Source organism: Rattus norvegicus, chromosome 15, assembly GCF_021556685.1.
Source record: "Rattus norvegicus strain SHRSP/BbbUtx chromosome 15, alternate assembly SHRSP_T2T, whole genome shotgun sequence".
NCBI classification, from domain to species: Eukaryota; Metazoa; Chordata; class Mammalia; order Rodentia; family Muridae; genus Rattus; species Rattus norvegicus.
In genome coordinates, this window is record NC_141548.1 from 7,152,793 (window position 1) to 7,174,202 (window position 21,410).

Sequence of the window (21,410 nt, forward strand, 5' to 3'; positions counted from 1 at the left end):
AGAGATGCCTCAACATGAGCCTACCAGAGGCATCCCCTTTCTTTATATAAAATAAATCTTTTTCATCTTAAAAACTCAGAGACCACATTTACTCGGACAGGGAGCATGCATTTCTCTTGGCAAGAAGGATATTCATTTACTGAACAAAAGATGTGAGCAGGAGTCAGTTGCAAACTCTGTTAATGGATACATATGACCACTTGGGGCCTCTCCTGTCATGGACCCTGGATGCCAGACTGCACTGTGTCTGCCCTAGGCAGAAGGAGAGGGGAAGAGGGGATAAACCGGTGAGAAATGTAAAACCTGGAGCTGGTCCTGAGGGAAAAAGAAACTCAACAAATGACTGCTGAGAATTGAACTCAGGACATCTGGAAGAGCAGTCAGTGTTCTTAACCATTGAGCCATCTCTCTAGCCCCAAAGCTAACACTGTCAACAAGGATGGAGCTAACCGCTAGGCTGGACTCAGATTTTGTTCCCGTTGACAAAGAAGTGTTAGCAGGAAGGAGGAGGGAAAACTTCTGAAACACTATATCCTCTACTGCTGACACCTTGGGGGGGGGTCCTGTGGCCATTTAACATCAAAAGCAGGCCACTCTAAGTTACATTAAGTGGTCATTAGTCCTAAAAACCTGTCCCATGTCAAAAAATTTCATCAGTCCAAGTCCAAGAACACAGAAAACAAAAGAACAACTAACACAAAGCGCCCTCTTTCGCAGCTGAAGTACACAGACCAGCCTGTCCATGCCACGGACAGGATAACTCAGGCCTTCTGCTCCAGCCACTGGCCAGATCAAAGTCCTGTTACTGAGGCTGTCCGAGCCCTCCTTAAGCTTGCACATATGAATCTAACCAAAAGCAGAACACATGGAAGCTAGATAGAGGAGAAGTAGACAACTGTGTTACATTGCTCAAGTTGTCACTTCCCCGATTCACCACTCTCCTGTGGGTCTCCTCCAAGAGGTGAGTTTACTGGCCAATACACAAAATATGAGGTACAAATTGAACCACTACCTGAACCTCCTGAAATGTCACTCACAGAGGAGGAAATCTATGTAAAGGCAAGAGTTTAGTCATTCCAAAATATCGGGGTCATCCCATTCAGAGAGAGAAGTCCCTGAGCAGAGTCTACCAGGGAGTTATATACTTACAATTAGGGTAGAATTCAAACAATTGGGGCAGAATTTGGACAATGGTAACTATATAGGGTACAATCAGGGGGGAGAGGCAACCTCCAAATAGACTGGCAGTCAGTGGGCTGTTCTGGGACTTTCTGAGGGAGTCGGATGGGGAGTCACAGGAGGCTTTTTCAACAGTCTGGTTTGCAGCTGTTGCAGGAACTACACTAGCTCTACTCCTCCTGGAAGGGAGGGGTCCTTCTGTGCTCAGAGGTTGGTGGTGGAATTTTCCCGCTGGCCTCAGATTTGTTCCAACTCGGGCTCTTTCATGGGGACTTTGGATTTGGAAAGCTGTGGAAATGCTTTAAATAGGGCTTAATGGGCTATCCTAGAACAAATATGGAAGACTTTGTTACTGAAAGTGGTTTAAATTGTGTGACTCTGTCCCAAGCGTTTTGTGAAGAATTTCAATATTTGCTTAGAGACTCTTTGGGGAGATTTTATGGTAAAGAATGTGGCTACCTTTTGCACTTCTCTGAAGATTCTGCGTAAGACCTAGATTAAGAAAATCAGATAAATTGAATTGAAAAAGGAAGTCTCAGAAACACCACTATGTGCCCCCCATAGTCTCATATGTTTGAAGAAGCCCCTGGAAGCCTCAGAGTGGAATGTGAAGGTTTGTATATGCTTGGCCCAGGGAGTGGTACTATTATACGGTACGGCTCCTTTGGAGTAGGTATTTCCTTGTTGGGTCAGGTGTTTCGCTGTGGGTCTAGGCTTTAAGACCCTCATCCTAGCTGCCTGAAACTGAGGATTCTGCTAGCAAACATCAGATGAAGATGTAGAACTCTCAGCTCCTACAGGACCATATCTGCTTAGATGCTGCCAGGCTCCCACCTTGATGATAAAGAACTGAAGATCTGAATCTTTAAGCCAGCTCCAATTAAATGCTGTCCTTTATAACATTTGTCTTAGTCATGGTATCTGTTCTCGGCAGTGAAACCCTAACTAAAAACTTCACATAGATGCCTGGAAGTTTAGATAATTAGCATGCATACCCCATGAATGTATCCCTACATATCTCAAGAAACACTTTGTTCAGGTATGATCCATTGCAACTAATAAGGAACACGATGAAGGACAAACGTCCATGGTAGGGGCTGGAGAGATGGCTCATCATTTGAGAATTTGTTTCTCAAAAGGCACCTAACAATCCTCTGTCATTTAAGTTCCAGGTGAAACACAATGACCTCTTCTGGCCTTTGGGGAACAGCATGCACAGACCTACAGAAGGCAAAACACTCATAAATGTAAAATAAATCAACAACAACAACAAACAAAAACAAAAGCACCCAAAGGAGGGAAAACCAAAGGAGAAAACTCATAGGGCACCTTTGCCTGGATATTTTGTCCAGCTTTTAAAGAAATCTAGAAACTGAATTGTAAACTATGTGGTCTGCTTGAGTTGAAATCCCAAATGGAACATAGTACATTGTCAAGAACAAAAGTCATCATCCTAATCAAGAACAAGAAAACAACCAACCATAAAAACCCTATCCCCTGAAAGGTCTTGCAATTTATTATCTCTTCTGTGCAGTTATAATTGATATCATGTTTGAAGGAAACCAAAACCAAGCAATTCTGTTTCATGACTGCTTCTATACTCGCTATAATATTGTTTTATTTCCTGGGATATACTACAGAAAGCCTGATGAATATTCCATTAATATGTTCAACACTCTCATCCACAAAAGAGTATATTTTAGCGGTCGCTAAATATTTGATAAGGATACAGCATTGATAATTTTTTCATCATGAAGTTGGTATTCAGAGTTGGACACACAATCTACACTGAAAGTACAATTTTCTTTGTATCTCAGTCTGACTGGGAAGTAATTATGATGCCCAATCCCTGTGAGAATGCAGGGTCCATCTCTGCCTGAGAGCTGTGGGATTTCAGATGGTTACATCACACTTCAATAAAGAAGGTTCTTAAGAGTGACGAGTTCGAGATCACTGTTTGATTCACAAGGATACATTCGATTTACTCAAAAGTAACAGGACACAAGGATCCAATATCTGCGGTGTAGATGGTCTTGCTGGCCTCCTCACAGAACCTCTTTCCCTCCTCACAGGATGCTTGCAGTTCAGTCTGCTCCACCAGCAGTTTTCTGTTCTCATTCATCAAAATCCTTACATTCTTCTTCAATTCATTGCGTTCATTCAGGAGGTGGAAGTTTCTGATGCTGAATCAAAAACAAATAATGGTAAATCCCAGGCAGTTTCTATTTGCCTGCCACTCCTGCAAGTACAATCATCCCTTCAAGGGCCCCATCCCCAGGCATCTCCAGAATAGAGCCACGGTTTGCATGTTAGCACCAATTAGAGGCAGGTCAAATCCCGAGTCCGCACTCCATGGGAATCAAAGTACTTCAGAAAATCCTGACACTAAGAGGGTATGTGCACATCAAAGAAGAGGAAATGGTGCATATGGGTGCTTATGTGTTCATGGTATTCTAAAACCATTGGCAGGTGAAGGGCCAATCCCCTCTGAGGGCTGATAGAAGACTCAGCAGCTATACAAACTTTCCATGTGTTTCTCATGGACCACAGATCTTTTTTCAAAGTCATAGCTGGACAGAAGTATTTCCCGCCTAGTGCTGGGGTCTCCTTTCTGTCAGTGACTCACCGGTAGGAATTGTTCTCTTGCATGAGCTCCTTGTACTTCTCCATGGCATCACTTATCCAGTTGGTCATCTTATGCATATCCATCGTTCTCATCTCATGTTGGGATTTAAGCATTGGCAATTCAACACTCAGCCTGTGTTAGAACATGACCCAAGGAACAAATAACTGTCTGAACTCATGATTTCAGAATTAGATGAAGTGTAAATAAAAAATACCCAATAAAAAATTCAAATTCAAGGAATGGGGGCTAGGGAAGAAAGTGGAAAACTCAAAGACCACAGCAAAAACACAACAGTGAGACTCAAACCATCACTCTCCCATAGAAAATATTTCTCTGCAAATCAGCACACATTTGTTTTGAAATAAGGGCTCCTTAAAAGGCTGGTGAGATACGGTCCTACAAAGACCCTCTGTAAAAGAGGGGGGAAAGTCTGAGAGCTGCATGTTTGGGAATAACAAGTGCCAAGAATTTATTCCCACAGTGACCTTTTCTAGGTCACAATAAACCATTCTTGGATAATTAGAAAAAAGAAAATAAAGTTCAAAGCAGGAAAATAAATAAATAAATAAATAAATAAATAAATAAATAAATAAATGAAATCAGAGTGTTCTCTGGACTACCTAAGCCCATTTATATAACACAAACTTGCTCCTTCCTATTGGTGCTGGTTAAACTCATTATCCTGGGCATTGGACGGCAGAGCCAGGGGACCAAATGGAGGGAGCTGACCTTCAAGATCTGGCCAGGTAAGCATGGAGGAATTGAACAGTTGTGTAAGAAATATAAGATGTTTCCTCCAGTCTGTGCCACAGCCTTGGGTCCAACAGAAAGATGTGTGATGACTTTCTCTTGTTTTGAAAGCAGAGATTCTCAATCCTTGTTACATGACTCCCAGAGGCCGTAACTACTTTTTACAGGGAAGAGGATTCATAACACCTCCTCCCCTCAGGAGAGCCCTATGTGCCAGCAAGGTAAACAGAAGGAGCAAAGTGCTCTGTTGATCAATGACGGCCTCCACGGACTCATCACTATCATGACCTGCAAACTGTTCATCAAACAAATCCTCAGACCCAATCAAAGGTCCCAGACTCCCTGATCCTGAGCAAAACACACACAAATACTTTCACATCCATCCATACATACCAACCCATATACAAACATAATTAGAATGCCAACTTTATCATAGAGGTGCCATAGAATCAGTGTATAAGGCCCAAAATCAGAGTAAGAGTGATGACATTCAGGCATTTCATTCACACACTTAGATGCAGCAAGTGTGACCAGGTCCTTCCAGCTGTTGAAAAAAATCCAATCCAACTCCAAGGAGATCAGGGTCAAGTACAAGAGAGGTTGACCCTAAACACACAGCACCTAGCTTCTCTCACAGGCCAGCACCTGCCAAGGCTCCTTAAAGTCCAGGATGAGAGGTGAAACACTTTCTGGATGTGAGGAAATCTTGGCTTAGCAGAGAGAGCACAAGACAGTCAGTAGGTTACAGGGCATAATGACTACCTGTAGTTCAAACCATCATTGACATAAAGGTCCAGGATTTGAGAAAGTTCATCCCGCTCGATTTTACACTTCTGGATTTCAGATTTTAGTTCCTCCAAATTCTTTATACGCTTTTCATGGTTACGGATGAAATTTTCTGATGATGCCTTCCGAATAAACCCTGTAGATAGATAAACACAAGTGAATGTACATATTTAATAGCCCATGGGCAGAAAAGACCATTCTGAATCTCAAAAAGGAGGTTGAGGAAGAAGAAAGGCTGGAGACTTGTTGAATCCCTGAAAGAGAAGAAAAGCTATCTCTAATGTGGACTCTTAAGCTATTTCCCTCTTCCCAACCTCCAGTGCCATACATAAGCCTCACTCACTATTACATGATCCCTCATACTGAAAGATAGAATCTACCTCAGACATAAAGATTTGGGACATTTTCAGCAGATATCAGTTGTGGAGCAGGTCAATCCTGGAGTTCACAGCACCATCAAACCCTAATCGTGTGTTCAAGCTTAAAGTGTCTGCGACCTCAATTTATGACTAGGGGGTTCATCCTTCCTTGTTGTTGTCACCACAGGCTTAGTAACCTACAGGAATCTAGAGGATGAAGTGCTTCAGCACCCAACCATGAATGGGCACATTGTTATCCTCATAGGGCTTCCTCCTGGCATTCCTTGGCAGTAGAAATTAAAAAGCTCATAGAAAAGAAGCTGCAGGCCTGCCAATTCCTGGCTCTCTGTCAAATTAATCATCAGAACTCTTGACTCTTGGTCTGCAATTGACAATTTCCAAGGCTCCAGCTTGTAAGGCCGACTCCTGAAAGGCACAGCTCAAACCTACCTCCTGGAGGAAGTTCCCTGACTCTACCCAGTACTCACTGTGCCTTCCCCAGAATGATTTCATTCTTCCATACTTACAAGACAGAAGGCCAGCTTTCTTCTGCCTCGGTCTGGTCTCTCCTTGGTCTCCCCCCTCCTTCTGAAGGAGCTTGAGCAGCTGGTGAAACATGCCTGTTTGTGAACCCAAAAGGCACTGAGGGAATCCCACAGGCAGTTGGTGTCACCACAACACTGGTGACATCACAGAAGATTCTAGTGCTCGCTTAGATACAAGAGATTGTCCAAGGAAGACATTACTGATGACGTCACTGGGAAGTTCTATGGCCTCCCTGCTACCCAGCTCTCCTAAAAGCAACCAATTTCTATGGGGCCCTTTTCTGCAGCCTCTCCTGTGACCCAGGGAATATCCTTTGGCAACTTCTCCTCCAAAGTTAGATATGTCTCTCTGCTTCATCGGATGTCATCAATGCTTTTGATGGGGAGAGTTGGTTACAACCCTGAATTGGAGAAGAGATTTTTGTTAGCACCCAAATCTCTAGGGACCACAAATGAGGACGATTTCTATCAATAATAAATCTACACCTGAGACGATGCTCATACATACAGTCTAATTCCCAAAGTTTCCCTGTTTCCTAGAGGCCAATATATTTCTCCTATAATTTTAATTTTATAAAACCTGAATAATATTTGCTTATTGTGCATTCCTTGATGGCCAGGACTATTTCCACATACATGTCCATGTATTTCACAAAGTCAATGTTAATAATCCTACTTTTTGCAATAAAAACTCCCTTTTCTTCGGAATATAGGGGATCAACTACAGGGCAAATATAAAATCATAAATTTCTGTCCCTTCTTTTACACATTAAGTAGGACATCATTCCTTTCTCAAATATAGCCAGATAATTAAATTGGTCATCAGTGAGTAAAGGTCAACCTGGACTGCGTGTTCCTCCATTGTAGCCCGACAGCCATCACTTCTCCAATATCTGTCTTCCTTAATTTCCAAGTCCAGGCATGAGGATATTGGGGGTTGCCCCTTGATACTTTACTCCTAGCAAACATAAGAATCAGCAGGATGGGCAGGGAGTCGAATGGCCTGAGGTCAGGTTAAACCTCAATTTTAGTGGGTCCATAAGTTCAGGGGAAAGTCCATTTGGCATTGTCATGTGTGGCGTCTGTGTTCTTCTCCTAGGTGCGCTCAGTCTGTGCTATGACGCCTCCTAACCTCACAGAGTGAAAATCACGTCTGTCTATTCTGGGAAGGGCTCTGCCTCTGACTCTCACCTGGAGTTGGACAACATCGCTATACAAAGCTCAAAACAGAGGAGTGGAGATGATGGATGCTTCAGAAGTTTAGGGTCATTTCTTCCAAATAAGGCACATATTTTTCCAATGTAATTTTTCCTTTCTTCTTTCACCCATGGTAGCTGGCTTCTTTCCTGGCCTGAAGTATACTGGAGTCCAATCTTTTGGATGACTGAAGCATCTTTTTTTGAGATGACAGGCCCACCAAGGGGCCTGCTGCATACAGGCTCCTATCACCAAGGAAGTTGTTGCTACAGAATCATAGCATGGTGGTAGCAGCACATGATCTCTCACAGTCTTCTCTGCTGCACTTGCTAAAAGAATAATCGGGTTGTTTGTTTTTTAATATTTTATTGGAAATACCTACAATGCTGGTCAGAATTGATACATGCCTTTAATCCCAGCACCCATAAAGTTTTTTTTTCTTTTTTCTCTTCTTTTTTTTTGCAATTGTTAGAATTCCTGTTGTTTTCTTTGGTAATTCCCTCTATTTGCTCTGTACCTAGAATGTTAAGTCCACACTCTTCATGGCCCTATTCTTCATGGTAAAGATTTTGCTCATACCACCCACACCACACATGATCACATTATTTACTTTCAAAGAAGGAAAACAGGCATGAAGAAGAGAGTTAACGTGTATGGTCTCAGATAATCAACACATCATGAGTGCAGGATGGCATCCTAGGGTTTTGGATTGACAAGCTTCTGGTTTTGAGATCGACAGGCCTCTGCAGAAGTCTCCAGTTGGGTAGCAGAGAGTCTGGAAAGGCTGACATAATGGCTTCCCACGCATGGAAAAGGCTGGCCCTTCAGTGCCTCTGCAGCCTGAGCAGAGGTCTGCCAAGAGCACAAGGGCACTTGATCAGAGCTGGTAAGGGACTGCCTTTTGGATGATCCGTGAGACCTGGATGAACAGAGGCCTCCAGAGTCCTGATAAAGGGAAGGAGAGTCACATAGATGTGCTGGGAACAATCGATCTTTGGGCTGCAAGTCGTGCATTTATCTTTGCTGTGTAAATAGTATTTGTAAGTGACAGAGGCATCCTACTTTATCATGTCTAGTCACTCTAGTTGTTAAAGTGTTCGCTAGTGTAAACATAGTATAGTTACTACAACATTACACTGTGTCCCATTTTGTTAAAGAACTTTATTTTATTTTTTATTTATACATATTTCACTTATTCACATTGCATGCTGCTCACTGCCCACTGACACCCGGTTACTCTCTCCCACAATCCTTCCCCAACTCTCCTAGTATATTCTTCTCTGGGTGTATGAGGGCCAGCTATCACAGTAGATCCCTTCTTCCACCAAAGCCAATTTACCCTGTCCTGGGGCAGGTGCTGAGGATGCTGGTAATGGATGCCTTGGGCTTTCTTCATGCTCCAATTTGCTGGCTTTGGGAAGTTCATGCAGATCTGTCTGTGAACTTGGTACTTCATATAGACAGCACACAAGAAGCACTGATTTGGATAATGTTCTTGAGAGTATATTTCAATCAAACTTACTCCCACTAATACCCTAAGAATGACAAAGGTAATGGGACACTATACATCTATTCCAGGAGTTTCCATTTCTGAGAGCAGCAGAATAGAAGCCCACAAATTGGCGAAGTTAAGTGAGGTCACACAGGGGACCTAAGAGCACACTGCTGCTTTCCCAGAGTGTATCCTAGAGGCTTATGATATCTATACACCCACAGATCCATATGCACTGAACACCAGGCTATTCATTGCTTTTGTCACTCAGTTTGCCACAAATATTAGAAATCCCAAAAGTCAGAGAAATTTGGAGGTATGAATAAGTCCCAGGGGCTGGAGTAAGCTCAAAAAGTCTGTGACAACAAAGAACTGATTGAGAATCAGAGAATCAAGATGCTCACCAAGACCATAGTCGTATCCCATTAAGAAAATATGAATAAGAAGCGACCAGGTGAAAATATAAAGTAGGAGGTCAGAGCCCTAGAAGGTCTATCCTTTGCCCTCAGGGAAGCAACCATTCTTTCAGCCATTCCAGGCCCTTGGCCACACAATCAGAGACTTCCCCCAACAACTCACTGACCTTTCTCAAAGACCCATCTGGGCTTCTCCCTGTAGAATAGGACATGCAGAGTCCTTGAGGACCCCGCCAAAAGGTCCCCTCCACACAGGCTCCTTGTGGGCAAAGGAAAATGTTCCTGCGAATCTGCCATGGCAGCAGGAGTTTCAACCAGGCTGCTCTTAGTTCCAGCTCACTGGATGCAGGCCTGAGGCCATGGGGTGTCTTGGAAAGGAAGAAGCACACACTACCTCACAGCTCCCTCTGCTGGCGACTGCTAGAACTGTGATAGGACGTGTGTGTTTATTAGAAGCATCCACAAAGCTGATCAAAGTCAGCACACGCATTAATCCCAGGATTCAAAATTTATGTTAATCGTTGATGTTCTTGTTTTTTGTTTGGTTTTTGTTTTTAATCCCCCCTCCACAGCTAATTGCTCTATACCTAGAATATTAAGCATATGCTCTGGAGGGACCTATTCATGTTAGGCAATGCTTTTTTTCTTACTAACCACTCCACAGATGATCCCATTATTTACTTTCAAATAAGAAGACAGTCATAGAGAAGTGACAACCAGTATGCTCTCACAGAAGAAACACATCACGACTATGGAATGGCACCCCAATCTTTTGCATTTGTTATGCCTTTTAATTTTTTTCATTCTTTGTTTTTAGTTACATTCAAATGTTATAGGCTTTCTCTGTTTCACACCCATATCCCCCTACTCCATCCTCCTCACCCTGTTTCTCTGAGGGTGTTCTCCCCCCCACCCAACCCTTCCTGCCACCCTGCCCTGACATTCTCCTACACTGGGGCATAGAGCCTCGCAGGACCAAGGGCTTCTTCTCTCATTGATGCCCAACAAGCCAATCCTTTTCTACACATGCTGCTGGAGCCCTGGGTCTGTCCATGTGTACCATTTGAATGATGGTTTAGTCTCCTGGAGCTGTAGTTGGTTGGTATTATTGTTGTTATGGGGTTGCAAACCCCTTCAGCTCCTTCAATCCTTTCTCTGCGTCCTCCATTGTTCTCAGTTCAATGGTTGACTCCAAACATCCGCCTCTGTATTTGTCATGCTCTGGCAGTGCCTTTCAGAAGACAGCTATATCAGGCTCCTGTCAGCTTGCACTTCTTGGTATCACCAATATTGTCTGAGGTTGGTGGATGTATATAGACTGGATCCCCAGTTAGGGCAGTCCCTGGGTAGCCTTTCCTCCAGTCTCTGCTCCAGACTTCATCTCCACACTTCCTCCTGTGAGTATTTTCGTTCCCCCTTCTGAGAGGGACTGAAGCTTCCACACTTTGGTCATCCATCTTCACCTTCATGTGGTCTGTGGATTGGATCTTGGGTAATCTGAGATTTTGGGCTAATATCCACTTATCAGTGAGTGCATACCATGTGTCTTTTCTTGTGATTGGGTTACCTCACTCAGGATGATATTTTCTAGTTCCTTCCATTGCCGTAAGATTTCTATTAAGTCTTTGTTCTTAATAGCTGAGTAGTATTCACTGTGTAAATGTACCCCATTTTCTGTATCCATTCCTCTGTTGAAGGGCATCTGTGTTTTCCCAGCTTCTGGCTCTTATGAATACGGCTGCTATGAACATAGTGGAGCATGTGTTTTTGCTGTATGTTGGAGCATCTTTTGGGTATTGCCCAGGAGAGGTATAGCTGGGTCCTCAGGCAGTGCAATGTTCAATTTTTGAGGAAACTCCAGACTGATTTCCAGAGAGGTTGTCCAGTTTGCAATCCTACCAACAGTGGAGGAGTGTTCCTCTTTCTCCACATTCTCACCAGTATCTGCTAACACCTGAGTTTTTGGTCTTAGCCATTCTCACTGGTGTGAGGTGAAATCTCAGGGTTGTTTTGATTTGCATTTCCCTGATGACTGAGGACTTTGAACATAACAGAAGACATTTTAAGAAATGATGCTACCCTAACTGGTGGTCTGCATGTAGTTGAGTGCCAATTGATCCATTTCTCTCTCTTTCTACAAAGTTCAAGTCCAAGTGAATCAAGGAAATCCACATAAAACCAAACATGCAGATGCTAATAGAAGAGAAAATGTCACAAAGTTTCTAGAACACATTTGCAGAGGAGAAAGTTTTCAGAACAGAATACCAAAGGGTCAGGTTCTAAGATCAACAGTAAATGTATGAAATCTCAACAATCTGAAAACTTTCTTTAAAGCAAAGGACACTGCCAGTAGGACAAATCAGCAAGCTACAGATTCGGAGAAGGGTTTTACCAACCCTATATCTGAGAGAGTGCCAACATTCAAAATAAACAAAATACTCAAAAAGGTAAACTCCCAGACTAACAAATAACCCGACTTTTACACTGGGACAGAGAGCTAAACCAGAAATTCTCAACTGAGGATCTCAGTGCCTAAGAAACTCATCATGAAATGTTCGACATCCTTAGTTATCAGAAAAAGGCAAATCAAAACGAACCTGAGATCCTTCATTACACCAATCAGAATGGCTAAGATAAAAACTGAGGCAGCAGCAGAGTGGGCTGGGATGTAGAGGAAGGGGAACGCTCCTCCATTGCTGGTGCGATTACTAGCTGTATAGCCACTCTGGATATCAATGTGGAGGATGATGGGAACAATGCAAATAGCTTTACCTGAAGACCCAGCTTTACCACTCACTTCAGCCCATATACTCAAACATGATCCACATATGACAAGGACGTGTGGATGAATATGTTCATAGCAGCCTTACTTATATTAGTCAAATGCTGGAAACAACCACGATAGACTTCAACTCAACTGAGGAATGAATAGAGAAAGTGCGCTCTATTCAAACAGAGGAACAGTACTCGGGTATCAAAAATGAATACACCAAGAACTTTGTAGGCAAAGGGATGGAACTGGAAAATAGTGAAGTAACAGAGATCAAAAGGATATGAAATGGGATGTATTTAGTGACAAATAGATGTCAAAAGTTCCAGAAGACCCACTATACAATTCATTGATCACCTGAAGGGTAACATGTCAGAAGGCCAAATTGTGGATGCTTGAAACCCACTTAGAAGGGGGGACAACATAATCATGGGAGGCAGAGGGATGGAGGGACCTAGGTAGAGGCAGGGAAGGATGGACAAAGGGGGGAAGAGAGTAGCAATAATGAAAAGAGACAAGAGAGAAACCCAGAGGAAAAGTGGAAAAAATAACAATAAGCATCAGTGGTGGGTGGTGAACTTGGGTAACCCAAATGAAAAATGAAGAAGTCAAAATGTTCTCATTTGCAGAAGACATGATACTATTTTAAAAACTCTAAAAATGTATCACCGTCTCTTAAGACTGATAAATACATACATAAAAGCACAATACAATGTGAACACATAAAATTTCTTAGCCTTCCTTTATGCCAATCTAAATCATACCGTGAGAAAATCTGGGAAAAATTCCCCTCATAATAATCTGAAAATATTAAATAAAATAATGTGGATTAATATATTTAAAATGCAAAGACAACCATGAATTAGCTAGAGGTGATGCTAAATAGAGACAATTTGTCTCTAAAAAATGTTCTTAAATCTGAAAATACATTCATAAAAGTAGTAGAATGCAAAATAGCACACAAAACTCTTTATCTTTCCTGTATACCAATAAAAAACCATGGGAAAGAAATCAGGGAAATATTCTACTCAAAATACTCTTAAAATATATAACAAAATACTGTGGATTAGCTTACTTATAAAGCATACTATTAGTAAGAAGACATATGAAGTACCCACGATCCATCCTGAATACATTTAAGAACTTTCCGGCTGATGTTCTGAAAGACCTTAAAGACTTGAATAAATCAAAGCTTTTATATTTTTATGGATAAGTAGATAATATATTAAGGTCAGTTTTTGATGAATTAATAAAATTAATACAATAAATAATGATTAGAAAATTTTACTGCAATAAATCACCCACTTTTATGAAATGCATGAATGTAACTATAAATATTCTACTATGGGACAAAAGACAACTTTTAAAGTACAAAGAGCTAACATGTCTAGAGAGATAATTTTAAAGAGAAAAAAAAAGGAGGAAAAAATGTAATGAGATAAAAAATGTAATAGTTACCTAAGCAGTGTGATGCGGTTGGCAGAGCGAATATTTCAACAGTTTAGAGTGTCCAGGAACTGTGTTTATTGATTTAAAAACTGAGGTTCCATACCTGCAGGAGGAGGGACTATCAGAGCAGATCTCAAGAAAATCCCGAATGTTCAAGTTAGTTTCCTATTGTTATAGGAAACATAAAAATGCCAATGTGGGAAAGTGAAGGTTTTATTCACCCCATAAGTTACAGTTCATCATCAATGGAATACGAGATAAGAACACAAGGCAGCAGCTTGACAACAGATAGGAACTCTGATTATTCATCTGCTCAGCTACCTTTCTCTATGACCTCTCCTCCCCTTACTAGGGCTGGTTCCACCCACAGTGGGCTAAGTCCCCATACATCAACCAACCATCAAGAAAATGCCAAAGACACAAGCCTGCCAGCCATTCTGATGGCCTCAATTGCTCAACAGTGCACCATTTAGACAGCTACAATTAGCCATCACAGTAAGGTATAAAAGGAAAATACAAACCTTACCCTACTCCAGATAAAAGTAACACTTCATGAATAGAATTTGCGGTCAAAAGTGAAGTTTCATGTGAGGAAGAAATTAGAAGGAATTATGCCAGAAATTACACAGTATTTAAAATAAAATGTGATATCAAGTCAAAGCCACAAATAAAATGTTGGGAACTTTGACTTCTTGAAACGACTTCTGGAGGCTGCAGGGTGGACTCAGGGCATGGTTGTTTGCTGGCACCACCATGGACCATCCAGAGTTTTGGTGAAGGATTTTCCATCAGAAGCCTTAGCCTTACTACAGAGGCCAGGTCCCAGATACAAACCATAGTCAGTCAATTGGATGACAGATCTTGTGCTCCAAAGAAATGGAGGAGTCCATTTAGTCATGATTTCAGGGTGGCTCTAACACATTTCAGAGTCATAAATATCGCAAGCATCCAGAACACCACAAGACCCATTGTCTCACACCAGTATTCTCTGCTGTGCCCTCAGTCACCACGGTAATATCAGTGGTGAGCTCTATAGTATTATTTGTTCCAGTTTCCTGGTGGTGCTGCCCCCAAACCCTGTTTCTTTGACCCAGAGAGAAGCTTCAAATAAAATAATAAATAATTTTTGCATTGAAAGCCATTGGTAGTTGTAGTTGTAGTTAACAATGAAGACCTCAAGCAATCTTCCCTCAGTCCTCCTGTTTTAGCAAGGGTTTTTTGTTTGTTTGTTTGTTTGTTTTGTTTTGGTTTGGTTTTTTGTTTGTTTGTTTCTTGTGCTTTTGGTTTTACTTTTTGTTTTGTTTTGGTGGTTTTGTATTTTATTTTGTTTTTTTTTTTGCTTTGTTTTTGTTTTTGGTCTATTCTTAGGATGCATGGAGTGATCAAGAAGTTGTCGAAAGAAGTTCAAGTACAAACCCCAGTCTTTCTGGCAGGTCCACTGTGTTTGCTGCATTAGGATTTTTTCCCTTTTGCCTTAAATGTTACCAATTTTCACTCTCTTGGAGGCTTTTATCCAGGCGTAATTAGTAACATATCTATCATAATTATTTGAATTTCAATGATCCAATTCTAACTACTCTATCTCCCACTCCAAACCAGAGACAGGCGTTGAGTTCTGTAGGGTGTGGTTTTGATGCTTAGAATCTTCCTGTGAACACTGATTCTTGATAGTTCAATAATGATGCTGTTGGCCAAGCAGCTGGGTGGCATAGGCAGGTCTTCTATTCCCTGCAGGCAGGCTATTATAAACAAGGGAGGAGAAGGGATTTAAACTTCAGAGGGAATAAGAGCTACCAGCCATTTGATATCTAGGATTCAGTGGCCATTGATGGCCTCCCAGACTGGGCTTGGTGTAGCAGGCAGGAGGCTATAAACACAATAAGCTGAGAGCAGACTTGGGGTGCTGAGCTATGACTAAAGGCAACTGAGCGACTGAGCTGTAAAAAGGAGGGCATCCCAATTCGAGGAGACTTAGAAGAACCTGTCCACTGAGCCGTCTCATCAAAAGTATCTTAATGTATGTGTCTTTTATGTGCAATCCAAAGAAACCTGGGCAGGGTTGATAGCTTGGTCTGCCTAGAGCTTAAAGTGAGGCAGTAGAAACAGCACTCTACAGAGTCCTATGTGAGCAATCCATGGGCATTAAGGAGCGAATCCAAAGTCACCTTGACTAAGAGAGTTAGAGCTGACCCAGATGTTGCTTTTGATTATAACCATCCCTTCCTTTTGGTCTTTTAGTGTTCCATTTGCTCAAGAATATTAGTGAGGAGGGGCATATGAGTCTAAAGGTTGTTCTTGGTTGTTAAATTGTCTTCATCTGAGATTAACCAAACCACAAAAGTAGAGGGAAAATCTGTGAGGAATTTCTGCTTAATATAAAGTCAAATTTACTTCTAATATTTGAGGTGGGAAGTCACACCTATAACCCAGAACTTTAATCCTGATCTTTTTTTTTTCCTTTTTAGTCATCTACAGATACATCATTATTAGGAATGAGTCCTTCTCACTGGAGACCAGAGAAGAGACCTACAGTTCCATGATAATTAAATGTCATAGCAAGACATCAAAGCAAAATGTCAAAGTGTGAATGGAAGAAATTATTTAGGATAGTGTTTTGCAAACAAGTTTTGATACAGATATTCTTGGTAGGAGAGCTCTGCAATTTTGCATTTCATATTTGACTTTGCTGGTACTCTGACTAGGACCAACATAAAACTTCTTGGGATTTTCTTAATCTCCTTTACGAATAGAGATGAATGTACCATCTGCTCTGTCGTCTATGTTATTATGGCTACAGTGAGGACCAAGTATGCTAAAGCTCTTCATCTGATTTTCCAAACAGCGTCCTCATACGAGTGTGGACTTCTGTGGGTTGTGGGAGGGCAAGGTTGAGAACACTGGCTGAGAGCTGTGAACGCAGAAGTGGGACGGTGCATGCAGGAGGGAGGGAAAGGCCTGAGTGTGGCTCATGAACAAATTCACAATATCCATTGATTTAATAACCATTCAGGAAGCAGACTTCTGAAAAATGACTTCAGCTGACCAGCATGGCAGGAAACCAGAGACAGATTCAATGGGGATTTAGATCAACTGGATGAGAAACATGGGCTTAGAGGCAGAGACATGTCAGCACATGAAGAGTGGAAAAGCCAGTGTTGTCTGTTAAGCTGCTCACCCCCATGGTTAAAGGCAAACGGCAACAGGTTTTAGCACTGAGGAAAAGAAGAAATAAAAGCCAATTTGTTGAAAATCCCCATCACCAAAAAGTAGTGACATCCTCTGTGATGCACATCATCTCTCAGGGGCACTGGCCGTCGGAATGGCTGGATGATGGCTCTCGGCATGGGCTCTGCCTGCACCCCTTTCCTAACTGCAGAGCTCAAATCTGCTTCAGCCAGGTTATCACCTCTCCATTCTGTTGCATGTAGATCAGATCGCTGTGTCTGCCTATGCAGTCTTTCTTTACCTATGAAGACCTGAGGAACTGTTCTCCATCCAGTGAGCTGTTGTAATTAATCTTGAATCTCATTGGTGTTGTTAGTGGCTGTGATGTTCACAGATTCCAGAAGACCAGGTTTGAAAGGCAGTTGACTGACGATTTCTTGGGTCTTTCTGCAATAGGGGTAGGTGGGCTGGGTGAACACGACCACCTTCCCAGACAGACACTTGCAGTTCACAAACCACTGAGCCACGCTGACAGGCTGCAGCTTTCCAGGAAGGAACATTCGGTTGAAGGTACTGGTCCCGTGTCAAATGGAATTGGAAAACCTGATGTCTTTGCTTCTGTGAACCAAGACCTGGAAAAGGCAACTACATAAAAATCTGAGGACAAGTTGTGAGGGGTTTGTTCTTTCCTCCAATCATGTAGGTCCTAGGAAGGAGCTCAGGTGTAGGAAGTTGGCAACAATTACCTTTATCTGCTGAGCCATCTCATCTGCTGAATCCCTCATTCATGGAACTGAAGAAACTCTGTATCCATCCTGGTATTCTGTGTATATATCTAAGTATCATTCTCAGAGTGGATACTTTTGTCTGTTGGTTGGAAAGCACCAGTCTGGAGGGCTCATGGTTGGTCTCAGTAGTCCAGTCCAGGAGCTGCTTTACAAGAATCACTCACTGATCTGGAAGAAACTCTTTTTATAGGCAGTGAGATGTACTGGAACAATATCAACCATCCTTCTCCCTTCCCAGTTTTGAACTGAATCATTCTCCACCAAAGACCTGTGGTCTCGGCTGCAGGCTGCATCCCCCCAGGCTGTCTGAAGCTTGCTCATAGCAGTGCATTTATGGGATGGCAACATGATTTCCTTACCACTTTACCCCCAGGAAAGTCTTTCAATTCTTTATTTAATCTGCTGGGTCTAATCTACATCATCACCCAGGATGAGATAGGGGAGTTCTACTCAACCCTTACAGTAAGAGATGCTGAGATATGATGCTGTACCCACTAATGCCCTACATGGACACCTGGCAGTTTAGACAATAAGCATGGCTATCCAATAAATGTGTTCCTACTGGTCTCTAGAAAGAGAGAGTGAGAAAATATGCCTTGTACACATGAAGCCAGAAAAGAATTTGTGGATCTAGAAGACAAGGTACGAAGGACTGCGTGTAAATCCCAGTAACTGAGAAAGCAGCCTGGAGCCAGTTGTGTTACTGAGACTTGAGACAGCTTGGCCTTTACAAAAGTGACACAGCAGACTTCCATGAGCAAATCCTTAGCCTGGAAGATGTAGTTATGGTAGCCCAGAAGAACTAACACAGAACTGTCTCCTCTGTCTGCCTCTTACTACTCTGATCTCCCACATCACAGGAGGCTGAATGGTCTTCCGCATACCCTGAGACCCAGCTCACAAGGGACAGCGCCTGTCTTCAACAGAGCTTCATCTGAGCCTGCCCTTGGCCTGTGGTGGATGTGCAGGAAGTGAGCTGACAGGTGAAACGTAGCCTGGCTGGGTCTCAAAGTGCAGCTTGAGACTCACCCACTGTGATTGTCAACACTTCCATGTCTCCATTGGGGGGCAGTGTCACAATGTCCTCCTACTGTCTTCTCACTGCATTCATATGCTTTGTGTGACACAAGCACATTCACAGTTCACAGGAGGCAGCATAGCTTCAGAGCCCTCATGTCGGGCCACAGAAGCCAAGAGAGCAATGTCACAGTTCACAGTGACAATGTAGATAAGCCAGGGCCTTTCCTCCAAGTTTTACTTTCAAGTGTATCCTTTTATTGCAGTTTACTCTACTCTGTCAAGAAGGCCACGTTACAGGAGATCATTTGGATGACGTCACCGGGAACTGCCAGGGCCTCCTGCTAACCAGCTTTCCTTATGGTGACCAGATTCTGAGGTGCCATCTCCAGGAGGCTCTCCAGTGACACACTGGAACCCTTTCCATATCTCCTCCCTCTAAAGCTAGAGATTTCTCTTTGCTCCATTAGTAGTTACCTGCTCTGAAAGGGCAGATTGCGTCAGGGGCTTGGCATGGGGAGAAAGATCAAGGGACATGGGGTGGAAGATTCTTCTGCATAATAATTTTATTCCCAGATCCAGTCCTGTGACATACATTCCAATTTCCTAGGTTTTCCTGTTTCCCAAAAGGCAGTATTTCCCTCCAGACCTTTAATTTATTGGATATTGGATTTCATTTTCTTATTGTGCATTCCTTCAAAGCGGGCTTTCTTTATATATATTCATGGATGTGTACTCACAAAGTCTCTGTTTTGCATCCCTCTGTTGCAATGATCTTGGTAACATAGTGAACCCAGTTACACAGTGAATATACAACTTTAAATGTTGTGCACCTACTTCAGATGATAAACTTCCAAATCCTTTCTCCAAAAAATAACCAGATATCAGTGAGCAAAGGACAACGTGGACGGAGATTGGTCCTCTGCAGTTCCATTAGACGTCACTTCTCTAGTGTCCACCTTCCTGAGGTCCCAGGGCCAGGCCTGAGGGTGTTAGAGTTTGGACCATGATCCTGTATTCATGCCAAATGTAAGATCCAGGAGGTTGGGCAGGGAGTGGAAGGGCTTGAGGTCAGGTGAAAGCTCAACTTTAATAGGTCCAGAAGTTCTGGAGGGAGTCTATTTGGCATTGTCATCTGTGGCTTCTACGTTCTTGACCTAGTTGTGAGGAATCCATGTTAAAATTCCACCTAACCTCATAGCTGTAAGAGTGTAAAACATCGCCACGTACGTCCTTTGCCAATTGCTTTCATTGTCCTTTTCGTTGCCCACTACCACCAGGTCCAAATTAGGGGATATTGTAGATAGATTTAGAGGTTCACTGGGTCTCTCTGATAGTCAAAGTAATAGACTTTACAGAGAACTGGACAGACAGGATTTCAAGAATAAAATAGTTGAAGAATTCTGCCAAGTGCTGATCTCTAAGACTTAGAAGCAATGGGGCGTGTATTCTAAACATAATATTATAGGGTTCAATCCCTCCTTGTATGGAGTACAGCAGGCCCAAAATAAGAAAAGAGCCTTTCCACCTTTCCTGGACTCTAATGAGAGTTTTCTTAGTGTCTCCTTTAATGTCTTGTTCATTATTTCCACCTACCCAGAATTCTGCACAACAAAGACTCCAAACTATTCATACATCTTTGACTGTTATTCATAGGCTTTGGCCGTGAGAGCTGGGCTATTATAGGACAGCATTCCTAGTAAGTGGCAAAATTAGGAGGAAAGTTCCTAGCAGAGCTTTCTAGTTGCTCTATGATCAGTTTCAGTCCGATGTAGTGAGCTTCTACTCACCCAGAAAGGGTATCAATAAAAACAAGCAGGTACTTTTATCTGACTCTAGGAGGCCATGTGTCAGTTAATTCAGGTTCCCATAATTTATCATAGCGTTGGCTACCTGTATGCAATCCTTTCTGGGTAAATGATTTCTGTTTTTTATTTACCTAGGTGTAAATGTGACATCTGGCTTTGACATCTCCTTCTACACTGTCCAGTGTATGTAGGTGTAACATACCTTGGTGTTGGCAACTCAGAGTGTTCTGTGGACCCAAGACAAGTAGTCTGGTAAAGCTGAGTTACCAGAAGCCTGCCAATTCTTTCTGGAAGAATGATCTTTCCCTCTGGTGTTCACCACTAACCTCTGGCCTCAAGCTATTCATTTGATTCTTTTGCATCCTCGCCTCTTAGTTATACTCGAAATACACAAGATCTAAGGCACAAACCACATGAAACTCAAGAAGGATGATGAAAATGTGGATGCTTCACTCCTTCTTTAAGGGGGGAACAAAAATATTCACAGGAGGGGATAGGGAGGAAAATTTTAGGGCAGAGAATAAAGGAACGGCCATTCAGAGCCTGCCCCACATGTGGTCCATATAGGTAGATAGATAGATAGATGTATAGATAGATAGATAGATAGATGATAGATATATAGATATATAGATATAGATATAGATATAGATATAGATATAGATATAGATATAGATATAGATATAGATATAGATATAGATATAGATATGGATATATATCCACCAAAACTAGATAAGACGGATGAAGCTAAGAAGTGCATGCTGACATCAACTGGATATAGATCTCTCCTGAAAGACACAGCCAGAACATGTCAAATACAGAGTCAAATGCCTGAAGCGAACCACTGAACTGAGAACGGGACACCCATTGGAGGAACTAGGGAAAGGACTGAAGGAGCTGAAGGGGTTTGCAACCCCATAAAAACCAACCAGAGCTTCCAGGGACCAAACCACAGCCCAAAGACTACACATGGACTGACCCTGCGTAGGTAGCAGTAAATAACATTGTTGGGGCAACAGTGGAAGGGGAAGCCCTTGGTACTACCAAGGTTGAACCCCCAGTGTAG

At 42.4% G+C, this 21,410-nt stretch overlaps 1 protein-coding gene across 2 annotated transcripts; it reads right to left on the minus strand.

Moving 5' to 3' along the window:
* Positions 1–2,672: 2,672 nt before the first annotated feature.
* Positions 2,673–6,393, minus strand: LOC148000768 (uncharacterized). 2 transcript variants are annotated; one of them, XM_087587049.1, is made up of 4 exons: positions 6,228–6,393; positions 5,318–5,477; positions 3,806–3,937; positions 2,673–3,362 (listed from the first exon to the last, which is right to left on the minus strand). In XM_087587049.1, exons 1-4 carry the CDS (start codon positions 6,316–6,318, stop codon positions 3,161–3,163), a joined length of 585 nt encoding a protein of 194 aa, XP_087443175.1. In that variant the 5' UTR covers positions 6,319–6,393; the 3' UTR covers positions 2,673–3,160. The 2 variants fall into 2 exon arrangements, with proteins under 2 accessions (XP_087443175.1, XP_087443176.1); XM_087587050.1 differs by having other exon boundaries at positions 2,770–3,362; positions 6,321–6,390.
* Positions 6,394–21,410: the final 15,017 nt, after the last annotated feature.

Coding starts and splice junctions, on each gene's coding strand:
- LOC148000768 (XM_087587049.1), bottom strand. CDS start 6,318: ATGTTTCACCAGCTGCTCAAGCTCCTTCAGAAGGAGGGGGGAGACCAA. Junction 5,478..6,227: donor GAAAGCTGGCCTTCTGTCTT/GTAAGTATGGAA, acceptor ATCTATCTACAG/GGTTTATTCGGAAGGCATCA. Junction 3,363..3,805: donor CAAGAGAACAATTCCTACCG/GTGAGTCACTGA, acceptor TTTTTGATTCAG/CATCAGAAACTTCCACCTCC.